General features: G+C 46.7%; 1 protein-coding gene across 1 annotated transcript in view; it reads right to left on the reverse strand.

Annotated features, from left to right (window-relative positions):
• Positions 1-21,986, reverse strand: part of Tiam2 (TIAM Rac1 associated GEF 2) — a 141,437-nt gene that overhangs the window by 88,119 nt on the left and 31,332 nt on the right. Inside the window, exons 4-7 of the mRNA XM_038338851.1 lie at positions 14,913-15,348; positions 11,971-12,143; positions 9,853-10,077; positions 781-966 (exon numbers count right to left, since the gene is read on the reverse strand). Coding sequence (XP_038194779.1) covers positions 781-966; positions 9,853-10,077; positions 11,971-12,143; positions 14,913-15,348 — 1,020 coding nt within the window. The remainder of the gene's footprint in view (positions 1-780; positions 967-9,852; positions 10,078-11,970; positions 12,144-14,912; positions 15,349-21,986) is intronic.

Raw genomic sequence — 21,986 nt, forward strand, 5'->3', positions numbered from 1 at the left:
TCATGTGTATGTGGTGTAATGTGTATGTTCATATGTGTGTGTGTAAGTACATGTGGGGAGGTCTGGGGTTGACATCAGGAATCCTCCCCAAGCCCTCTTCCTGCTATTTGAGACAGGGAATATCAGTCAAACTCAGAGTTCATCGAGTTTACTAGCTGACTAGTCAACTTGCTCAGCTCCAGGAATCCTGTCTCCAGGCGGTAGTCATGGCCACGGAGCATTTCCAGGGATGCAAATCAGAAGTCCTTTCATCTTGCTTTAAGTATTGGCCATCACCCAAGCCCTACATCTATTTATTTATTTATTTATTTATTTATTTATTTATTTATTTATTTATTTATTTATCCTGTTTCTGGAGTTTGGTTCTTGTGGGTCTGAAGCTCTCCAAGTCTAGGTTCTAGGGATAAAACTCAGTCTTCACACTTGCAAAAAAAAAAAAAAAAATGAGTTTACTCACTGAGTTGTCATCCCAGCCCCAGGTTGGGCAACATTTAATGCATCTTTTTCTTCTTCACCCAGTAGGACCATTCCTCAGAGGTCCTACCTTCCCAAGAGTATGAGGAAGGATAGACCAGTAGATAATATGGAATAACTTCCAACTAGACTCCTAGAAACCCGAAACTGTCAACTACAGTCTCCCACGCCGATGCCCAGTACCTCGCCTCTGTGACCCTTGTCAGTTACGAGGCTAACTTTCAGCACAAGCTGGAAGCTAGCAACCAGTTAGGGAAAAGCAAGTCTCTACACAAGCCACTGACCCAGCCTTCCCCAGGAACTTACCAGAGCATGGAAAGTCGAAACAGACAGGACACCCAACCTGCCAAGAGCCAGCTTGGATGGGCGGCTGGTGGCAGCAAGGAGACTCTTGGGGTTCGGTAGCTCCCCACCTTGTAAGCTCGCCAAATAGCACCGCACGCGGAACAGGTCCATGTGGAATTTTTCCAGGTTCTGCTCCCATTGCTGGATCTTAAACAGCAAGACGAGAGATGATGTCGACCTAAGTCACAGGTCTGTGTTGCTCAAACTGCGAGTGAGCAGCTTCAACTTCCACAGCCCCCAAGGAACAATTACTATCAGCTGGAGTGGTGTGGTTTCAATCCGTTTCCCCTATTCCCCATACCTCACACCCTCCTAGAGAGGGTATTTCTCTCTCTCTCTCTCTCTCTCTCTCTCTCTCTCTCTCTCTCTCTCTCTCTCTCTCTCTCTCTCTCTCCCACACACACACACACACACACACACACACACCACATGGATGAACTTTATCAGGACAGCAAGAATCAAAGGCAGCTAGGGTGTGCCAATGTAGTGGCATGCCAAAGTGCATGATGGGTACAGCACCACACTAAACCACGCTGACTCAGCATGGGATGCAGAGTAAAACACGGGTCTCTCCTATTTCATTTCCCTCCCACTTACATCCTCAGGAATCTACTGCAGCAGTTCTCAAGCTAGGGTTCATGACACCTCTGGGGGTAGTACATCAGATATTCTGCACATCAGATATTACATTACGATTCATAACAGTAGCAAAATCACAGTTATGAAGTAGCAAGGAAATAATTTTTATGGCTGGGGGTCATCACAGCATGAGGAACTGTATTAAAGGGGCACAGTACCGGGGCGGTTGAGACCCGCTGCTCTACTGGATGAGCTGTAGACAGACTCACACAGCATGCATGATGGCAGTGACCCAAAGCTCGGGTCTAATCGGAGTTTCTCTGAAACAATGACAAGCAAATGCACTTTGGGACAGGACAGACAGCGCTCACTGCTCTTCAGTGTCTGGGGGCACACACATCACCTGGACATCTGGAAAACTTAAAGCAGCTATAGATATTTACACAACAGACATTGCCACGTATTTCTTCCAAACAAGGAGTCAGAGGCCGGCAAAGAAACGCCATCAAACGGCATTTGTTCATGCAAAGACTCCAGTCTTTGCAGTGCATAAACAACTGTGACCTCCATTTGCACGCAGATTGACAGACACAGGTGATTTGCCAACACAAGACTCAGAGGAGGGCTGAAGCTGGCTTTCCACAGGCCCTGGTGCCATCTCCATGATTCTGTCCAGGGTGACCGAGTTCCTCAGGACCAACGCCATCTCAATCTTCCGTGTCAGTCTGGATAACTGGGCATTAGAAAAATTCCCAACACTGGATACTGTCCCCCATCCAGTCTTCCAGAAATTAAAACTTTGTGGAGTATTTCATGCAAGTCGATGGTTCTCGACTTCCCAATGCTGCACCCTCTTCACACAGTTCCTCCTGTCATAGTGAACCCCAACCATAAAATTAATTTGGTTGACACTTCACAAATGTAATTGTGCTATTGTTATGAATCATAATGCAAATATCTGTGTTTTCCAATGGTCTTAGGTGACCCCCCCCCCCACACACACACACAAAGGGGTCGCAACCCACAGGCTGAGAACCACTACTCTAAGGTCTCTTCATCCATCTCTTCTAAGTTCAACATGTGACTTCCTGGATGAAACCAATGCACTGAGACCTCTGGGGGTACCGCTCAGTCAGCAGGGCGCATGCTCACTGGCTGACACGAAGCCCTGGGCCGGATCACAAATTGGGCATCGTGGTACACACCAGTGAGCCCAGCATGTGGAAGGTATAGGCAGGATTGGGTGTTTAAGGTCGTGTCCTCCCCAGGCCAGAGGAAAACGGTTTTTAATTTATCCAGACATGAAAGCTAAAAGCCTACTCTACAAACTTCTCCTTAGTGCCGCATGCAACAAAACACAGCAATGGCACGGACGGCACAAGAGACGGGGGAGCCACTTTAATGAAGCTATTCATTACCCCTTATTATAAAAGGGATAGAGTGTGTGTGTGCGCGTGTGTGTGCGTGCGTGCGAGAGAGAGAGAGAGAGAGAGAGAGAGAGAGAGAGAAAGAGAGAGAGAGAGAGAATGTGCGAGTGTGTATGGTGTGTACACATACATGAGCTCTATGCTACATGTGTGGGGATCAGAGACCACTTTAAGAAGCTGGCTCTCTCCTTCCACCTTCACCTGGGTTCCAAACATCCAGCTCAGGTCACTGGGCTAGCGCCATAAAGACATGTCACCAGCTGCATCAAAAGGGAACTTTTTAATGATGAAATCCGACAGGGAAACCCTAGATCTAAGTATTGACTCAACTTCAATGGCAAGCTTCCTCTTTCCTGGTAGACAGATATGTTCGGTGAATGAGCTCAGAGGTGCTCTGGACAGGTGTAAAGCGGGGGAGGAGGAGGCAGAGCTAGCAATAAAAATAGTGAGGAGGCAAATGAGCACATGGTACATTTAAAGAAAGATGGCAGCTTCCTGCAGGACCCAACCCTTTCGGAAAGTATTTTCTCTCCTTCAGTCACACAGTTGCAACATTTGGCCTAACTGTCCATTACTAGCATTGGGCCTAACAGATAATTTACTCTTTCCATTTTGGTGGGAGGAACTTTAAAGCACCCGCACTGAAATCCATGTTCACTACAGATCCCAACCCCCGACAAGGGTCTAACAAAGCTGACCAGCGGATACGACAGCAAGCCACAGTTCAGCCAGCTTGGTTTTGTTTCCGTGGAGACAAAAGTCACCCATTTCATAGCCAGTGAATTTTCCTTCAAAGCAAACTGGGAAGCCCAGTTACGGGAACCAGGGAACCGAGCTTTCGTCTCCCACTCGCACAAAAATCGTCTGTTTCACATTTAGCCAGCAAGAGAAACATTGTGGGCTTCACTGACGAGCCAGTGAGCAGCAGCTCAGCACCCAAGGGTTCATCCCTGTCAGCTACCAGCTGTGTACCACCAGAAACTCCACTCACCTAAGGGCCTGTTCTCCTGTCCGACAAATGGATGCCGTCTACCCATCTCTACTGGGTAGAGAAATCAGAAAATCAAATATACCATCACTTGAGAAGGAATAAGAATACTATACCAGAGAGGGAACTAGGGGAGAGGACAGCAGGGGAGCGCACTTGATAGCTGGGAGTAAAGAAGGGAAGAGGAGGATGCAGAGAAGAGTTGGGTTTCCTACAGGGAGGAAGAAAGTCCCCTGGCTCAAGAGAGGGGCCTGTGACAGTTCACGCTAATTTTCACTGGACAGCATCTAGAATTACCCAGAAGTAAGCTCTGAACATGGCGTTGAGGGGCTACTCAGATGTGTTTAGCTGAGGCAGGAAGAGCCATCCTAAATGTGAGGGGCACCGTTCCCTGGGCCCAGCATGGTATTTCATCACAAGAAAAGCAACAAGTAACTAATACAGCAATCAATGCCCATTCCCAAACTACCTCCGGAAAATAAGCAAAGATGTGAGCAATAGGGCCCTTGAAGGGCTGTGTTCTGCATCTGGGGCCACGAGAGACAACTGGAAAGCAACACGCTGAGCAGGGAGACAGACAGAACCAAGAGCCCTGCGACATCCCAGACAGAACCTGTGTGAGGAGAGTCAGGGCGCCCTCAGCCTTCATGAGAAGTGGGATGGACAAGGTGACCCAGGTGGCAAGGAGAAAGGAGGCAGCATGTTTGTACCATGCCGTGTCCCTCTGCTTGTAAGTCCCCAGAAATGGGATAGGAATGAAGAAATGGTCTAAGAGAAAACAGCTAAGTGGGCTTTGGATGAAGGCCAGGGTGGAGAGAGTTCATCTTCTGAGCTTTGGGATTGCAGAAGGGCTTTGAAACCAGGAAACCCCATAACCAGATGCGCTGGTTACATATGAACACTCTTACATGAAAATACATCACACCATCCAGGGCACTCTTCTCTGTCCCTCTTCTGGTTAACACCTCCTTTCAAGAAGCAATTCAGATAGCCCCTCTTCCAGGAAGTCTCCCAAAAATACATAGGAGGCCAAATCCCCGCTTTGCTGCTATCCCCAGTGGTAGGAAGCTATAGCTCTGACTTCGTCACCTTGTGTTGAAAACTCCAAACCCAGTTCTGTCAACCTTCCAGAGTGTCCCCTGGCCTACACACATGCCTAGCCTGCAATGTGTACTAAATTAAAGCTCCCTGAACTAGGCTAAACCTGTTTCTGCTGCCCACCAGACTTTCCACCACCTCCCTACTGCTCATATCTGTACATAGCACCTCCATCAATAGCCTTGTCCTCAACTCCACAACTGTTCCCCATTCTCTTCCACAAATGCCCCCCCACATCATGTTACATCTTCAAGGCTTCATCTAAACTGCCCGTCACCAGTTTCCAAATACCTGAGCACAACACATCCTTCATCATCTTCAGCCTTTAAGTAAACATAGAACAGGATGTGCAGGGCACACTAAGGCTTAGTCAATGGATACAGCTGCTCTCATGGGGTTCCTCCAAACACCACAGCACCCTTTTCCAGCCCACTTCAATGGGCAGAACCCTAGTTTCTGGAAAGGGGACACAATGGGCAGGCTGTGAGGGGGAGGGGAAGCCGTCTGGGAGGATGCCAAGACCGCCTAAGGGTGGTGAGGCCTTTGTCCTGATTTACTTGTCTGAAATAATAAACGGAAAGGAAAATAAAGTACTAACTGGACTTAATTTGCAATGCTTCCTCCCTCAGGACTTCAAAGGCGCGCCCCGTGAGGACACAGAGTGGGGTCTGGCACGCATTGGACACGCTCAAATGAAAGTTGCATCCTCTGCCGCATGAAATAGCCCAGAGGCCGGAGGAGTGGACCATGGTGTGGTTTATTTTAAGCAAAGCGTATGACCGACAAGGCAGCATGAAACAGCCATTGTCGCAGTGACAGAGTCACAGTGTCTTTCTATCAGGAAAGGGTGTTGACAACCATTTTCTCCACCCACCAACTTCGAAGAGGTCCTGTCCCAGAGACTTTATCTATGTTGCATGATGATGTCATCTACACCGTAGCATCTGCCATGGTGAGGACACACGGTGGCCAGATCTGAAGTTTCTGGAGTCTCTGGGAAAAAAATGTTCTACGAAAGAAAGTGCCCAGATCAGCTGTGGCTTCTAAGTGAACTGGAGTGCCACGTCACAGTGGAAACTTTCAGAGAGGGTGGCTTGCAGAGCACATGAAAGAGGCATGGGACTAGGCCTCATTGGTCCAGGCCTGTGGATACAATAGATAATACTTTCCTAGTGGGATGGAGACTTAAAAGTACCCGCCAGCCAAGAAGAGAAGGACCTGGAGAAAGATGTATTGAGGTTCACATGTGAATCATTCAGCTAACAGAAGACTAGATACCCCCAGACCAGGGTCTGTGTAAGGGTCAGAGCATGTTTGAGAAAAGAGCAATACATACACACAACGGGTAGAAGGTGGGCACAGCGTGAACGGCACCTATAGGCACGCCACTCCCAGCTGGGCACTCTCGGGCCCACCATCATTCTTGATTCTTGAGAGTGCTTTCCTCATTCTTAATAACCACCACTGTTTCTACCTCGACACACATGTGCCTGGGTCCTATTCTTTCTTCTGAGGCACAAGAACCTGGAAAATCACAGAAACCTTCTGGACTTCAATCCAATTACACACTTGCTTTCTTTAGGTTTTGGAAACTAGCAAATGGAGAGCAAATGGCTCTCCCTATAACTTCCTGACAGTTGAGCTGGGAAGAGTTGAGCCCAGTGGCTGTACTCCCGCTAATACCCACTGGGGAAAGTTGACTAAATTATAGCCTTAAAAAAAAATAAAAATCCAACATGGTGAGATGACTTTAAGGCAGAATTTCTGAAACTCAACCAAAGATCTTCTCATCGGGAATTTGCAGAGCACTGTGAGGCAGGGGTGGGGGAGGCAGGGGGAGATTAGGACTGACAGCAGGGGTGAAGAAAACCAGAGTGAAAAGATGGTATCAGGAAGCTACACTCAAAATGACCAACAGGACTCTGCCAAAGAGTGGGCAATGGGCCTCAAAGGATAGTGCCCTGCACTACACAAATGCTCTACACCTAAAGCTACAACAGCAGCCTGACTTCCTTTCTCTGTGCCAGGGTCCAGATAAGTTGCCCAGGTTGGCCAGTCATTGCTATGTAGCCTTAGCTGGCTCAAATTTCTGATCTTCTAGATTTAGCATCCCAAGTAGCTGGAACTATAGACCTACCCTAACAGGCTCTGCTGATTTCAGTTTGTAAGACGAGCTCCCCTTTGGACCACCTAACCACCCAATACTCTCAGATGTGTGTAAAAAGTTACAGAGTAGCAAGCCCTGCCCATCAGAGATCAGAAGTGATGAGATACAATCCATAATTCATTCACAAACTGCAAACAATGCAACAAAATATATGGAAAGGACGTATGTGGGAGTGGGGTAAGGGTGAATGTACTTACAGGCAGAGACCACTGACATTTTTTTTTCACTTTATGTGTCTGGATGCACTGCCTGCATGTCTACCATCTACGCACACACGTGTGCAGTGCCCACAGAGGCCAGAAGAGGGTGTCGGGTCCCCTGGAACTGGCGTCACAGATGTTGCGAGCTGCCATGTGGAATCTGGGCATTAAACCTAGGACACACCCTGCACACCACAGATAACTGGGAGGCTCTTGCAAACTGAAGCATTAGGATAGCTTCTGGACCATAGGTATCAACAAACAAAAGAGACAAAGCAGTATTCAAAAGCTGTGTGTGCTCCGGAGGCCTTCCATGAGACAATGAAAAGCAAGAGAAAGCGAAAGCAAGTTGTTAAGCAAACTATTCCCCTAACAAGAGCCCTAAAATAGTTTAACCACCGCGTGACACAGTAGAGCTAATCACTGACCAGATACACTAAGATACTAAATTACCTAGACTTGCTTTAAAAGTGATTAGCAGGGCACTGTTCTCAGGCACACCCATATGCTAGAGGTCAATAAGATACACAATTTACTCTCTTGGTTTTGTTTGTTTGAGCCAGGTCTCACTGTAGCTCAGGCTCACCTGAAACTCACAAGCAACCCTCCTACCTCGGTAAAAAAAAAAAAAAAAAAAAAACAACCGAAAGTCCCAGTCTAGGATGGAGACTACAGATTGGTATTGTGCTGCACACATGAAGAAGCATGAGGGATGTAACTCCACCTCTCCCTGTGAAGTCTTTCTTCTACTTCTTTCCTTCGCTGGAGACTCTGGGCTTTTTCCTCTGGAAACATTGTCCCTGTGTGCTGGAGCCGAAGAACAAGGGGTTTTGTTGCCCTAGGTTAGGCCTGTCTGCCGGGTGAGCTCTTCCCAGATGAAAGCAGAACACAGAAAAGAGAATGAATGCAAGCTGGGCTCCGGGTGGGAAGCCCCATCTTCTGGACAAACCCCACATTCTTCCACCCTCTGCTTTCCCCTGGGCTCTGTGAGCAAGAACGGTTCCATTCAGCACTGTAATTCTAAATAATTGCTAAAAACTGCATTCTGGCATTTTCTACTTAAAAAACAGAGACTCGCAAGCATTTCTACGCCACTTGCTACGAGACCTTCGTACCTGAACACCCGGACCATGGCCACTTTACTGCGCACTGTCTTTCCTTAGTGGCTCTGTCCTCCTAACATTTCCTGAAATCGCTACTTACACTGTGCTTCCTCCCCAACTTAAAACACTGCATCCAGCTCCAACCCTCAACGCCAAGAAGGCAGTCAGCTCTCCATCGCTGTGATGAAACGCCTGAGAATATCGACTTAGAGGAGGAAAGACCCCATCAGCTCACAAGTTCTGAGATTTTGGTGTATGGTCCCCTGGCTGTGTTGTGTCCGGACCCGTGGTGAGATAGAACACGGGGGACTGCTCGGGGCAGAACAAAGCTACTCACCTCATGGTGGCCGGAAAGGGGCCAGAGACAAAATACACCTTTTCAGGGCAGGCCTTCACTTACCACTTCCTCCACCTAGGCCCCAGCTCCTAATGTTTTTACTACTTTTAATACTTCATCCACCAATGACATCATAGTCCTTGTGAGCCAATGACCTCCTCAAGGCCCCTCCTGCGAACACCGCTGAAGGGAGATCACACCTTCAACACATGTGAGAACTAAGATCTAACTCACAACAAAAGGATAAAATAAATCCACCCAAGTCTTCGTGCCAAACTCCGTATGGCCTGACTTGTGTGTCTCCCCCAGATTTCCACATCAAGGGTCTCAATTCCCAAGGAGACAGAACTGGAAAGTGGCACTCTCTGGGAGGTAAGTAGGTCATGTGGAAAAGAACTTGGGAATGAGATCCCTTATGAAGGGGACACGGAGAATTAATTCCTTTGCTCCTTCCACCATATAAGAAGACAGCAGGACAGCATATCACCTCCACACAGGGAAGCCAGCTCCATCTGAGCAGAATCTGCTCAGGCCCTGACAGAGGACTTTCAGATTCTGGAACCATGAACAATAACTTCCTATTGTTTATAAACCACTTTGATGATGGACTTTGTTACAGGAAAGACACTGACCTTTGCACTGGTGGCCATCCCACCGGAGTGCCAAGTACATATCATGCCAATGTAACACTTCTGTGCCGGGTGCTCTCTGTTACATCTGTCCCAAACCAAATGACCCCTGCCCTCCTCCAAGCCTGGAAATCCCCTCTCCCAGCATAACTCAATGTCTCAAGGCATCTTCTTCCAGGGAGTCATCTTCACCATTTTCTCAAGTTCCCAGCCCAACTTCAACCCTGTGATCTCTCCAAGCATTTGAAGACTACGCCAGGTGTCACCTAATTGCGCTCATTCTAGAGTGTTCTTTATTGTCATATTTACCAGGCTTGCTTTCTAACTAAAGTGATCTTAGCAATAAGATTCACCTTTCATAATTATTTTTCATGCTTTCAACCAGATGCATCGCTAAGATACATTAATATGTGCACTATGTAGCGAGGGAAGACCTGAGAAGAGAGGAGACAACACACATGGGAGCGCATGTTGGTGCCCGTGAGTGGCACACAGTTGGTGGTACCTGGTTCTCGATGGCCTTCCTGTTCTTGGGGTCGCCCACCACAGACAGCTGCAGCTCCGCCATCTTCTTCATCTTGCTGTCCATGTCGATCTTCTGAAGCAGGCTTCTGGTCTGGCTCTTGAGCAGTCGCACCGTGTCCTCTTTCCCGTGCTTCTTTGCAAAAAGGGATGCACATGCTGAGTGTATGGCGGTGACCCAGTTTTCCAGATCTGTCTGGCTCGTGGCCTAAACATGGGATGGAGGAAGTGTTGGAGATTATTTGAGCACCAGTTATCTCCAAAATGATCTCTTCTCTCTCTCTCTCTCTCTCTCTCTCTCTCTCTCTCTCTCTCTCTCTCTCTCTCTCTCTCTCTCTCTCTCTCTCTCTCTCTTTCTCTATCACACACACACACACACACACACAAGTTTAGTTTCCCAAACAAACTCCCAACTCAGGTTCACAGATCCTGAAAGAACATCAAGAATTAAGCAGGAAGGACCATAGAGCCTATGCTGGTTAGTTCTACCTGCTGGCTTGATACAGTAGAGGATGTCCCAGGAAGATTTCCCATGAGGGACTGTCTAGAGTAGGTTGACCTGTGGCCATGTCTATGGGGGATTGTCTTGACTGCTTTAACTGACATGAAAAGACCAGGCTGAAAGTAGAGGGCACCACTCCCTAGACTTGGGTTCTGAACTGTGTAAGAGTAGAGGAAGTGAGCTGAGAAGTGTCTGTGTGTGTGTGTGCATTTGTTTCTTTCTCTGCCCTTGACTGTGAATATGATATGATTAGCTGCACTCCTCCACACATACAGTGACTTCCCCACAGCGATAGACTATGACCTAGCGTCATGAACTAAAATAAACCTTTTCTCAGTTGATTTTTCTCAGGATATATCAGCATGGAAATAAAAGGCAGAAACCTGCACATGGCAGTCAGGAAAACAAGGAACAAATAAACAGCTCTCAGGGACAGAAAACAAGGGTCTGTCCACCCAAGGTGACATCATGTCATACACATTACATTCATGCTAAAAAGCAATCCTGTAAGGATTTTTGGTTGTTGTTGGTGGTGGTGAAGGTGGTTGTTTTTCAAAATAGTCTCTCTGTGTAGCTCAGGCTAACCTGGAAAACACTAAGTAGACTAAAATAATCTTGTAGTCACAGTGATCTTCCTGCCTCAGCTTCCCAAGTACAGGTGTGGGTTACACCCTGCCTGGCTTCTGTGCACTCTCATAAACCTACTTGTTCAAAGTCCAAAGTGTCAAGGAGATACAGGTGCTCGACAGACACACACAGGTGCTCGACAGACACACACAGGTGCTCGACAGACACACACAGGTGCTTGACAGACCCACACAGGTGCTCGACAGACACACACAGGTGCTCGACAGACCCACACAGGTGCTCGACAGACCCACACAGGTGCTTGACAGACCCACACAGGTGCTCGACAGACCCACACAGGTGCTCGACAGACACACACAGGTGCTCGACAGACACACACAGGTGCTCGACAGACACACACAGGTGCTCGACAGACACACACAGGTGTTCAACAGACACAAGGTGCTCAACAATGATACCAGAAATCAATCAGCCTGCGGGACTCACCGCCATGCTAGGCATTTCTATAAAATTGCAAAACTCCCCAAAGGCAGATATCCATCTCCAAGGCAGCTGTTGCTTTCACAACACTAGTCTAGGAGGGTCTAGTGTACCTGAGAAGCTGCTTTTTTGACTTTTCCTAGGAATCCTGGGAGTGGTTGAAACTTCTTCCCTGGCCACAATCTCCAGGCTTTTCTTAAAAGATCTCAGTTCTGGAACTCTCAGACATTGCCCTCCCTAGGTCATGTGTTACACCCAGAGCCCAGCTCACAGTATTTTCTCTTTGTCCTCATCTGATATGACAGGCAGGAGCCTGGAACTTCACAAGGACCTGACAAATGCTTGCTATAGGAATGGCCAGGTCTTGGCACTGGTAGGGATGAGAAGCCACAGTCTCCTGCTCACACCCTCATCCCATAGCTAATGGAGCATTTACTGGATTCACATCCAAGTTCCTTTTGAATCCTGTTTGCTCTCATTTTATTCACTCCTGTGCCATCACCTCATTCCCCATTTGCACAACAGCAGTACCTGGAAAAGGTAGACATCTCCGCAAGAGTTGCTCAGGCAGAACACATGCTCCTTCTTAGGATGCTCTGGGACAGACTGCACGATGCTGTCCTCTGCAAAGAGGGCACAGCGTGGGGCGCTATTCTGATCCATGGAATTTTTTCCATAAGTCTCATAAAACAGCAGAGTACAGCCTGGGAAAGACAGAAGCAGAATGACACCCCTGCCGCAGGGCCAGAGAATGTAGAAAAGGCGTGAGAGGTAAGTGATACCCCATCCCTAATGTTCCCAGACACCTGCAAAAGAGGCTGCTGGTATATGTACAAGGCAACCCTGGCATGTGCAGACCAGAATGAAAACCAGATGATGCACTCAACGTGACATCATGACCAATAACAAAGCAGTGTGCCTCCGCCTTACTCCCCAGGGATTCTCTCCACACAACTGTCCTGCAAGGTTTTCAGAGTGACATACTCCAATACAGCAATGAGAAACTGGGGATACGGTCACATATGTGGGTGCTCCAGACCAGATGACAGCGGAGCGGAGATATGAACTTTGGCCTTCTCACCTCAGCACCCTCCTTCTCAATCACAGGATACCGTGAGTTTGAGTGCCCTTGACAACCCTCCAGCCAAGGAAACCCTGTGAACTGCAGGGAAAGCCATTCATTGGAAAAGGCAGATGGTCGCCGTTAAGGCAGATGGTCCCCGTTAAATGTTCTATCTTCCAACTCTGGTCTTTGTCTACTTAGCACTGCATACATCAGTGACAGCAGGTCACAAGAAGATAGTTCAGTAATAATCCCGTTCTACAGAAAACCATTTCCAATTTATCCACATGATCACCTTAAGAATAATTTCCAAATTCTAATTATATACACACATATATATGTGTGTGTGTGTGTGTTCAAATAAGATTAACCAAAATACATTAGTTCCAACATTATAATTTATAGAATTGAAGCCAAGAAAGTTGATCTTAACATAATGAATTCCCAGAGGGAAGAAATGGAGACATGAAGGTTATGGGGGAAACCAAGGCTTTGGATTGGATCGAAGGCCTGCTCCACAGAAGGGATTTCATACCTGCTACTCTAGACCTGTTACTCTAGACCTGTCATCTCCCTAGGAAAAGGCTGTCACACACGACCAGGCAAAAGGAAGAAGACTGCCACCTCCTTGAAAGAATCCCAAGACCGCTAATGACGGAGATGAGGGTGACATTTATCTTTTGAAGACATGCTTACCTTTACTTCCATCCTGTCACGCTGGAAACGCAATCCCCATGCCCTACAAATACAATCCTTAAACCTTTCTGCACTTGTAAAACTTCTCAGCAAACTCCATACCTTGTCCTGAGTCAGCTAAGGCCTAATTTCCTTATCCCTCCCAATTTTTTCCCGGAGCTGATCCTTTCTTCCATGTTTCCAAATCTTTCCTCTTATGCATGACAGCCTGCTTCCCTGCTTCACTGGGACATGAAAACTAGGTCTGTTCTTTGCTTTCCTCAGCCAATCTTGAAACATAACCCATAATGAGAAGTCATTGGATCCTGGGCCCTTCCCACATGGCACACACTGTCCTCTGGGGAAACTTACTAGAGGAGCTTATAAGGCAATAAAGAGATGAAGCCTACTAACCAAGGTTAGGGAAGGGGTTCGGAAATTCCTAAACAGAGTGCACAGGAAAGCTATGAGGGAGGGATGTTAGGCCGTTCACACCTGCTGTGGACATGTGTGATTTGTGCTTGTGCTCTCTTCCCTATGGAAGTAGGGGTGGGAACATCCAATCATGACTTCTGAAATGCCCTGTCATGTCTCTCTGACAATCATAGCAGGCTTTTGCTGAGGCGCAGGCTCCAGCTCCTGTCTGCACCTGCATTAGTCAGGGCTGTGCTCACTGCGGCATCTCACCACCCCACAAGATGGAGTTCTTCCAACCCCTACACCGACAGCGAGCAAAGCAACCAGGTTGCTAATTGGCATTGCGTGTGAGAGGCATTCTTCCCTCAACAAGACAAATCCTCATCTGTTCTAAAAAAAGGACCACAGGGAAGCGGGGAGGAGGGAGGTCACACTGAGAGTGTAGCATAGTCCCTCAGCATATGCTCAGCATGTCCAAGGCCCCAGGTCCAACCCCGAATAAGTGAACAAGGAAACAGCTGTGCAGTAGTAGCCGCAATTAGCCTGTCTTAGTCAGCGAAAGGGGAGGATGCAGGCCCAACCTTCTAGGGAACATTCCATCTAGGAAGGGCACAGCTTGGGAGTTCTGAGCATACGCATCCCAGATAGCACAAGTGAGGTATACGCGACAGTAATTTTAGGGTTTTATGCTACTCTAGACACAAGCAAAGTATCAAAGAGTGGCTGAGAAACATATACAGAAAATAATATACTTAAAAATGATTGATTATTGGACTGAATAACATATAAATGGTTAAGTCAAGAACTAAATACACTTGTTAAGTGTTTACAGTGGAGCATGCTAGGAAATGATAGCTTGCAATCTTTCAAGTCAGGGCTAGGAAAGTGGCTCGGTTCATAACGTTCTTGCCTTGCAAATATGAAGCTCTGTGTTTGATCCCCAGAATCCACATTAGAAACACAAACTCAGGCATAGTGATAGTCTATATAATTCCAGTGCTGGGAAGGCGGAGACAGGTGGATGTTGGGGCTCACTGGCCAGGTGGTTTAGTCAAATTGGAGAATTCTAAGTCGGAGAGAGCCTGTGTCTCAAAATAAGGCAGACAACCCCTGAGGAATGACACCTGACACTGTCCTCCGGCTTCTGCATGTATGTGTGTGTGTGTGTGTGTGTGTGTGTGTGTGTTACACAGACACACAGTATCCTGCATACCTGACACTGTCCTCCGGCTTCTGCGTGTATGTGCGTGTGTATGTGTTACAGACACACAATATCCTTCATACTTCCTCACGTCAAAGTGAACCTCAGCCCACGTACCTTTCAGCGTCACCCAGTACTGCTTCCATTTCCTCCGAGTCACCAGCTCCAGTTTCCTCTCCTTCTGCAAGGTGACAAGGGGTTTGAAGAAGAGCCACCCGGCTTTCCGGACCACTCCCTGCTCCTTCTCAAAGAGCAGATCCAGCTGCTCCAGGGAGCTGAGGGACTCGCTGCTCGACTCCACCGTTTCTGTGGACGTGTCCGCATGCTCCATGTTGGCCCTGCTCATTTCCAGCTCTCGCATGAAGTTCTCGTAAATGTTCTGTTGGAGGGGATCACTGCCGATCACGTGAGTGGATTCGCTTCTCTGAGGCAGGGTTTGAACTGAGCCCCCTGACCACAGTAAGGCAGATGTCTGCGTGGATGCCTGCAGGTCTGTGTTCAGTCCGTCTGAGTGACTATCGAAGTACTCGCTGCCTTCCTTGGACCGCGGTTCCTAAACACAACACAGATTACCAGCTGGTCATCACCACAAGCTATGGTAGCCACAGCAACTGCCCCCTCTATACAGCATCGGTGTAAGGTGGCTACATCCAACAAAGGTGATACAAAGAGCCTTGTAACAAAACACAACCCGAATCAGCACATCTCCAAACCAGAAAGAATTTTAGAAACAGCACCACCCAATCCCACGTATACCAGTGGAGTCAAATTTAAAGAGGTGAACAAGAAGGCACGGGCTCTCTGAACCTGGCCTGAGTTCAATACCAAATCAATTAGGCAGCATATTTAAAACATACTAGTAAAGAGTTCTAGAATGATATTCTTTTTGTTTGTTTGTTTTTTCAAGGCAGAATTTCTCTGTGTAGCTTTGGAGCCTGTCCTGGAACTAGCTCTTGTAGACCAGACTGACTTCAAACTCACAAAGATCCACCTGCCTCTGCCTCCTGAGTGGTGGGATTAAAGGCGTGCCCCACCGTCGCCCACCAAGAATGATATTCTTTGCTAACTATGATTCGGTATCTTCTAGGAAAGGATTCATGTTCTTATCATCCATTCTTCTCCTAAATCATGTGAAACTATTGATTTAGAAAATAACCACGGGGGTGGGCGGGGCTGGGAGCTGACACTATTAGAACTGAGCCACACACAATTCTTCTGTCTGTTGCAAATGAAGTCCTCTGACCAACCAACCAGGCTTAGACTCTTCTATAGAATAACCTCTACCATCCTATTTCCCCTTCATACAGTAAAACCCATGCTGCAAGGACTCATAATCCACTAGGAGTACTGCCTAGGAACTGGAGGTTATTGGGCTTTTTTTTTTAAAGACTTGCATTTTTATTTAATTAGAGAATTAATCTTAAGAAAAAAGAAGTAAACTCTTTGGTCCAACTCCTTTTATCTGAGTAACCATTTTACTTTAGGCACCAGAGGACGCCTCAGATGTGACTCTTGACTTTAAAATTGGTTCCAATACAAACTCAAACACAAGCCACTCTGAACAAGCTCTACAATTACTTAAAAACTGCCGCCTCCTGCTAAAGCTGGGGACACGGAACACACAGCCAGCCTGTCACCGAGTCAGGCTACAAGCATAAGACATCCATTCCGATGCTTTCATGGAAAGCAGCTGACAGATGGAGCATTCATTGCTGAATGGGAGAAAACCAGCTGTCAATGGTAGCTTCCACCTGTAACCCAGCATACTGGGAAGCTGAAGCAGGAGGACTGCCACGAGTTCAAACCAACAAAGGCTATCTAGTGAGTTCCAGGGCAGCCTGGGCTAGAGAGCGAGATCCTACCTCAAAAATAAATAAGTTAATAAATAAGATAGCAGTGAGCTCACTCCAAGTTCAAAAAGCACTGACATACCAAATACCCAGCTCAGATTAATATAGCTGCAAGGAAAAGGTTAGAACAGTTCAGTAGGGCTGGACAGATGGCTCAGAGGTTAAGAGAATTGACTGGTTTGAACAGAGATCCTGAGTTCAATTCCTAGCAAACACATGATGGCTCATAAACATCTATAATGAGATCTGATACCCTCTTCTGGCATGCAGGCAAACAAACAGATAGAACACTATATACGAGAGAGAGAGAGAGAGAGAGAGAGAGAGAGAGAGATAGGAAGGAGGAAGGGAAGGAGGGAGGGAAGGATGGAAGGAAGAGAGGAAGAGAGACAATAAGGAAAGAAAAAGCAATAAAGCTAGAGACATGGCTCAGCCATTAAAGGCTAGGCATCAAACATATAACAACACTCAACTACTCAGCTGTTGGTGAGCTTCTCACACTATTTCCTTTTTGTCAAAATCAAAGTGAGAAGAAACTAGGTCAGGGGTCATTGAGTTGGGTCCCTATTTTGAAAACTCCACCTTGTGGAGATGCTTTCTCTCTCTCTCTCTCTCTCTCTCTCTCTCTCTCTCTCTCTCTCTCTCTCTCTCTCTCTCTCTCTCTCTCTCTCTCTCTCTCTCTCTCCCTTCCTTCCTTTCTTTCTTTCTCTTCCCTTTCTCCCTTCCTCCCTCCCTTTCTTTCTTTTTGATATTTTCTTTTGGAAATTTCATCTAAAAACCAATCAGATCACATTCACTGGGTGTCTTTTATAGGAAAGCCACCACTGGGCAATGGAGGAGGGTTTTCCAAGGCCCAGGTGCTAAAAACAGAGCCCAGAACACAAACAGCTCTTACTAATCACGCTAGCATCTCCCAGTGTGTTTACACCATGTCCTGTGGTGGTTCTTATTTATACACCGACACCTCTGCTTCAAGGAGCGAATCAAACAGTTGCTGTGAGTCACTGGGAAAATTCAAAACACTTAGAGATTCTTCTCTTAACTGCCACTTTGCTGAGACTTTTCTTAAACTCCTAGGTCATGAAGGAAGGCTGCATTTTTAGCTGCACTAATGTCACAGCCCCTAGCCACGGGGAGAATCTCTCTCCTTGTGAGAGACTTAGCCGGGTATTTCAAAAGCAGAAAATCTCTGGCAGAGAGCAGCACCCAAGTTGCATATGACCAATTAACACTGTTGTCGTTGATTGCTGTGGGACAATGGTTTTACCCTGTAAACATTACTTGTTTAATGAAATGCTGATTGGCTGGTAGCCGGGCAGGAAGTAAAGGCGGAGCAATGAGAACAGGAGAATTCTGAGAAGAGGATTCTGCAGTCTGCAGTCATGATCCAGACACAGAGCAAGTAAGATGTGACTGCCTGGCCAAGAAGGGTGCCAAGGCACGTGGCTAACATAGACGAGAATAATGAGCTAATATAAGTTATTAAAAGTTGATGGGAAGCCTGAGCTAGTGGGCCAGTCAGTTTGTGATTGGTGTAGACCTCTGTGTGATTCTTTGGGACTTAACAGCTACAGGACCAGGCGGGACAGAAACCTCAGCCAACACCTGATCACCAGGGCACTAACAACTGCAAGAGAGGGTGAAAGTAACATCGCTCCACAGGGAAGCAAGCACTGCTTGATCCATCTCACTTATGTGAGAATCCAAACTCGGTGGACATGAAGGCCAGGATAAGAAAAAGGCTGCACAGGTATAAAACTTTGCTTACACCAGCCAAGAGAGTTCTGCTATGCTGCATTCTGACTGAAGCTGATGGCCCTTTGGACATATGAAATATGCCAAGGCAGTAGATTACTTAGAGTCACACAATAAAGCAAAGCCCACTTGATAAATGTGTTTAGTGGTGACTGTGTCAACTAGCTTGGTGATGGTGACCATTCCCATTGTATATGAATGTCAAGGTCTCAGCTTATGCATGCTAAATATATTCCATTTCTGCTTATTAACTATATCCTAATAAAGCTGAAAAAGCAAAAAGATGATGCCTTAGAGGAAACCCCATCTCTAGCCTCATATGTAAGGAAAAGGACTGAGTCCTTGTCTACACACACCTCACCTCCGGCCAGGAAAAGACTGCTGGCCTCCGAGACAATGTCACTTCAGAACAGAAGTGAGAGTTAACCATTTGAGGGGGCCAGAAACTGGGTCTCGGTGTCCTAAATTCTCCCTGTGACAAGCCACTCCCCAAGGTACATGGTAGAATTGTTTCCACACCCCTCCATGAAGTCAGGCCTGACCTTATCATTTGCTGTGCTCAGGGAATATAAGCACAAGGTAACACGTCAGTTCTGAGAGAAAGCTTTCAAAGTGAAGACACAACTTTCTCTGCTGCAGTAGCTTACACGCTCTTCAGGACAGTTGTTCTGTCAGCCTAAGGTCTCAGAGAGTAGCACAGACCCAGTTACCTGTGGACTACAATGAACAATGTATCCTGTACTGGGAAACAAGCCTTTGTCATCCCAAGTCACAGAGATGGGGGCAGGGGCACTGTTGACTCAGCAAAGCCTATCCTGTCCAGACTGAAAGAACAAAATGCTTAGCCAAGACAAGATGAGGGTCTTTGTCAGCTAAAATTGTAGGAGGTATTTACCAAGTGCTCTCTGGTGCATGCTTCTCTATCTCCTACTATGGCATTCTTTTTCAGCTGTCTGGTTTTCAGGCTCACACGCATGAGCATAGACTTAAAGGTCTGAACTGAAAGAGCTGTTCCTTTTATGTCATCTTTTAAATCAAAACAAATGCCTGTCCATCAAGCCCAGCTTTCTGAATCATCGCTTTGCTGGCATACAGAAGTTTTTGTGTGTGAGAGAAAGTAGCTATCGCTTCAACGCCTTGTTAAAGCATATCTTCACAAACTCCTCCTGTGCATGGACTGCCTTTTTCTGTGTGAACTACTAGGGGTTGAGCCTAGGGCTTCGGGAATCTTCCATGTATACTGTTCTATAAACCTATGTCCCAAGACATTTTTATTTTTTCACTTTGAGACAGGGTCTCATTGAGTTGCCCAGGACTTTGAGTCAGGGTCTCATTAAGTGGCCCAGGCTATCTTTGACCTCACTCTGTGGCCCAGAAAGACCTTGATCTCCCTGCCTCAGTTTCCCAAGTAGTTAGCATAACAGTCCCGAACCATCACACGTAGCTGGATTACATCTTTAAGAACTTTATCCTAATCTTTTCTCTGAAAGGAAATGTCTGGAAAATAGGACTGGAATTTATTTACCGAAAAAAAAGTCAATCTTGTTCACATCTATAGATAATCAATCATTGGGGAATCCACAGACAAAACTTTCAAAAGCTATCCTAATGGGTCACTTAAAAACAAAGGGGGACTAAATCTTCCATCTTATTCATCAATAATTAATACTAATCAACAACTTCTTGGCATTTGTCTAAGGTGTTACAGATGTGGCCGCCAACAAGCTTCCCCACTACCTGACCAGGAAGACAGCAAACTTCTTGATCCCTCGGTTTCCTCATCTCTAAGATATGGAGGTCCTTTCTAGCATTACATTTCTCTTTTTAAAATTCTAGTTATTTCGCTCATAAGTTCACATGGCACACAATATATCAGAGGGAAGTCTGTGCATGGCACAGAAATGAAGGAGGCTCAGTGGCCCTGTGAAGGCTGGGCAGGCAGTCAGTGACTGTGGCAGAAAGCGATCCACACACCATGGTAACAGGTCTCGTTTGGACCTGCTGAGAAAGGACCCGAATGTGTTCGGGATTACTGTATGTCACAAACACAGGTGACAAAATATGCTCCGGACAAACAAAAAATGGTATTCCATGACAGTATGCATGAGGGGATCTGGTGAGAGCTACTGGACACAGCCAGCTCTGTAATACTGGGATCCAAAGGATGTGAGCTACTACAGTCCTGGGGCAGCAGGGGCTGAACAGCGTGCTATGCTCAAGCGCTGTGAGATGTTTGGGAAACAAGAGCCAGGAGGCAAACGCCTAAAGCATCTGTTTGGTGATTTGGCCTAAGAGGTAATAACCCAAGAGCAAGAAAATTACTAAACTGAGCTGGGCAGTGGTGGTGCACGCCTTTAATCCTAGCAGAGGCAGGCGGATCTCTGTGAGTTCAACGCCAGCCTGGTCTACAAGAGCTAATTCCAGGAAGGTTCTAAAACTACAGCGAAACCCTATCTCAAAAAAATACATAAATAAATAAATAGAAAGAAAGAAAGAAAGAAAGAAAGAAAGAAAGAAAGAGGAAGGAAGGAAGGAAGGAAGGAAGGAAGGAAGGAAGGAAGGAAGGAAGGAAGGAAAGAAGGAAGGGAAGGAAGAAAGAAAGAAAGAAAGAAAGAAAGAAAGAAAGAAAGAAAGAAAGAAAGAAAGAAAGGAAAAAGAAAAAGAAAATGACTAAACTGAGGGATAAGAAAGAGGTCCTGGAAATAGGATGGTGGCCACCTGATCTCCATCTCCCTTGGGAGAGAGGGTGGTGATGGCAGACACCATACCCAAGAAGGAAGTAACTAATGGTAAACTTTATAAACAGGGTAATGTTTTGCCAGGAGAGGTTATCTTGTTACCAGCTATTAACGCCCCATAATTTTTTTTACACATGAATGTATGTATCTAGCAGGGTTAAGACAACATTCCTCTATAAACCGACTGCCCTAATCAGACTCCTTTTGACTCCATAACCTCACTAAGTACATAAACCAAATAGAAATAGACCAAAGGGCTGGTGGGGGGGATTTGGCTCAGTGGTAATAGCACGTGCCCAGTACGTTCAAGACAATGGGCTCCATCTCCAGCACCATATACACGTCCATTCTCCACAGTTTATGATTGGTTACTAAGCAATTCAAATATAAAGTAATATCAAGTTGAGAAGGCCTCCCTATCTGAACTTAGTGCCTATCTCCTTGCCAGTTCTATTTGGACTTGATGACTGAAAGACCTTAGACTGCCAGTCACTTGGACCTTCACCCAGGTCTACGCCTTCCAAGAACAGTTGGACCAGCTTCAGAACCAGGCCTGTGGGCTTGCACACAGTGCCAGAGCAATTGAGTACAGGACCCGGGTACTATGGCTGAGGGCTATGCTGTCTTTTCCTGCCTTGGAGCCTAAGCCAAAGTCTTAATGGAGACAGTAGCAGGGGCCTTTAGTGGGGACTAGGTTTAGGTGAGAGCCAGGGGCTAGAGTTCTGAAGATATAGGTGTCCTTGTAAGAAAAGAACGAGACTAGGGTCGCCCTCTCCCTTCCCTGCTGGGTAAGGTCAGAACCTTCAGCAGCCGGGAATGGGCCCTACCTAGAATCTCACCACAATGAC

Source organism: Arvicola amphibius, chromosome 8 (genome assembly GCF_903992535.2).
Source record: "Arvicola amphibius chromosome 8, mArvAmp1.2, whole genome shotgun sequence".
Taxonomy (NCBI): domain Eukaryota; kingdom Metazoa; phylum Chordata; class Mammalia; order Rodentia; family Cricetidae; genus Arvicola; species Arvicola amphibius.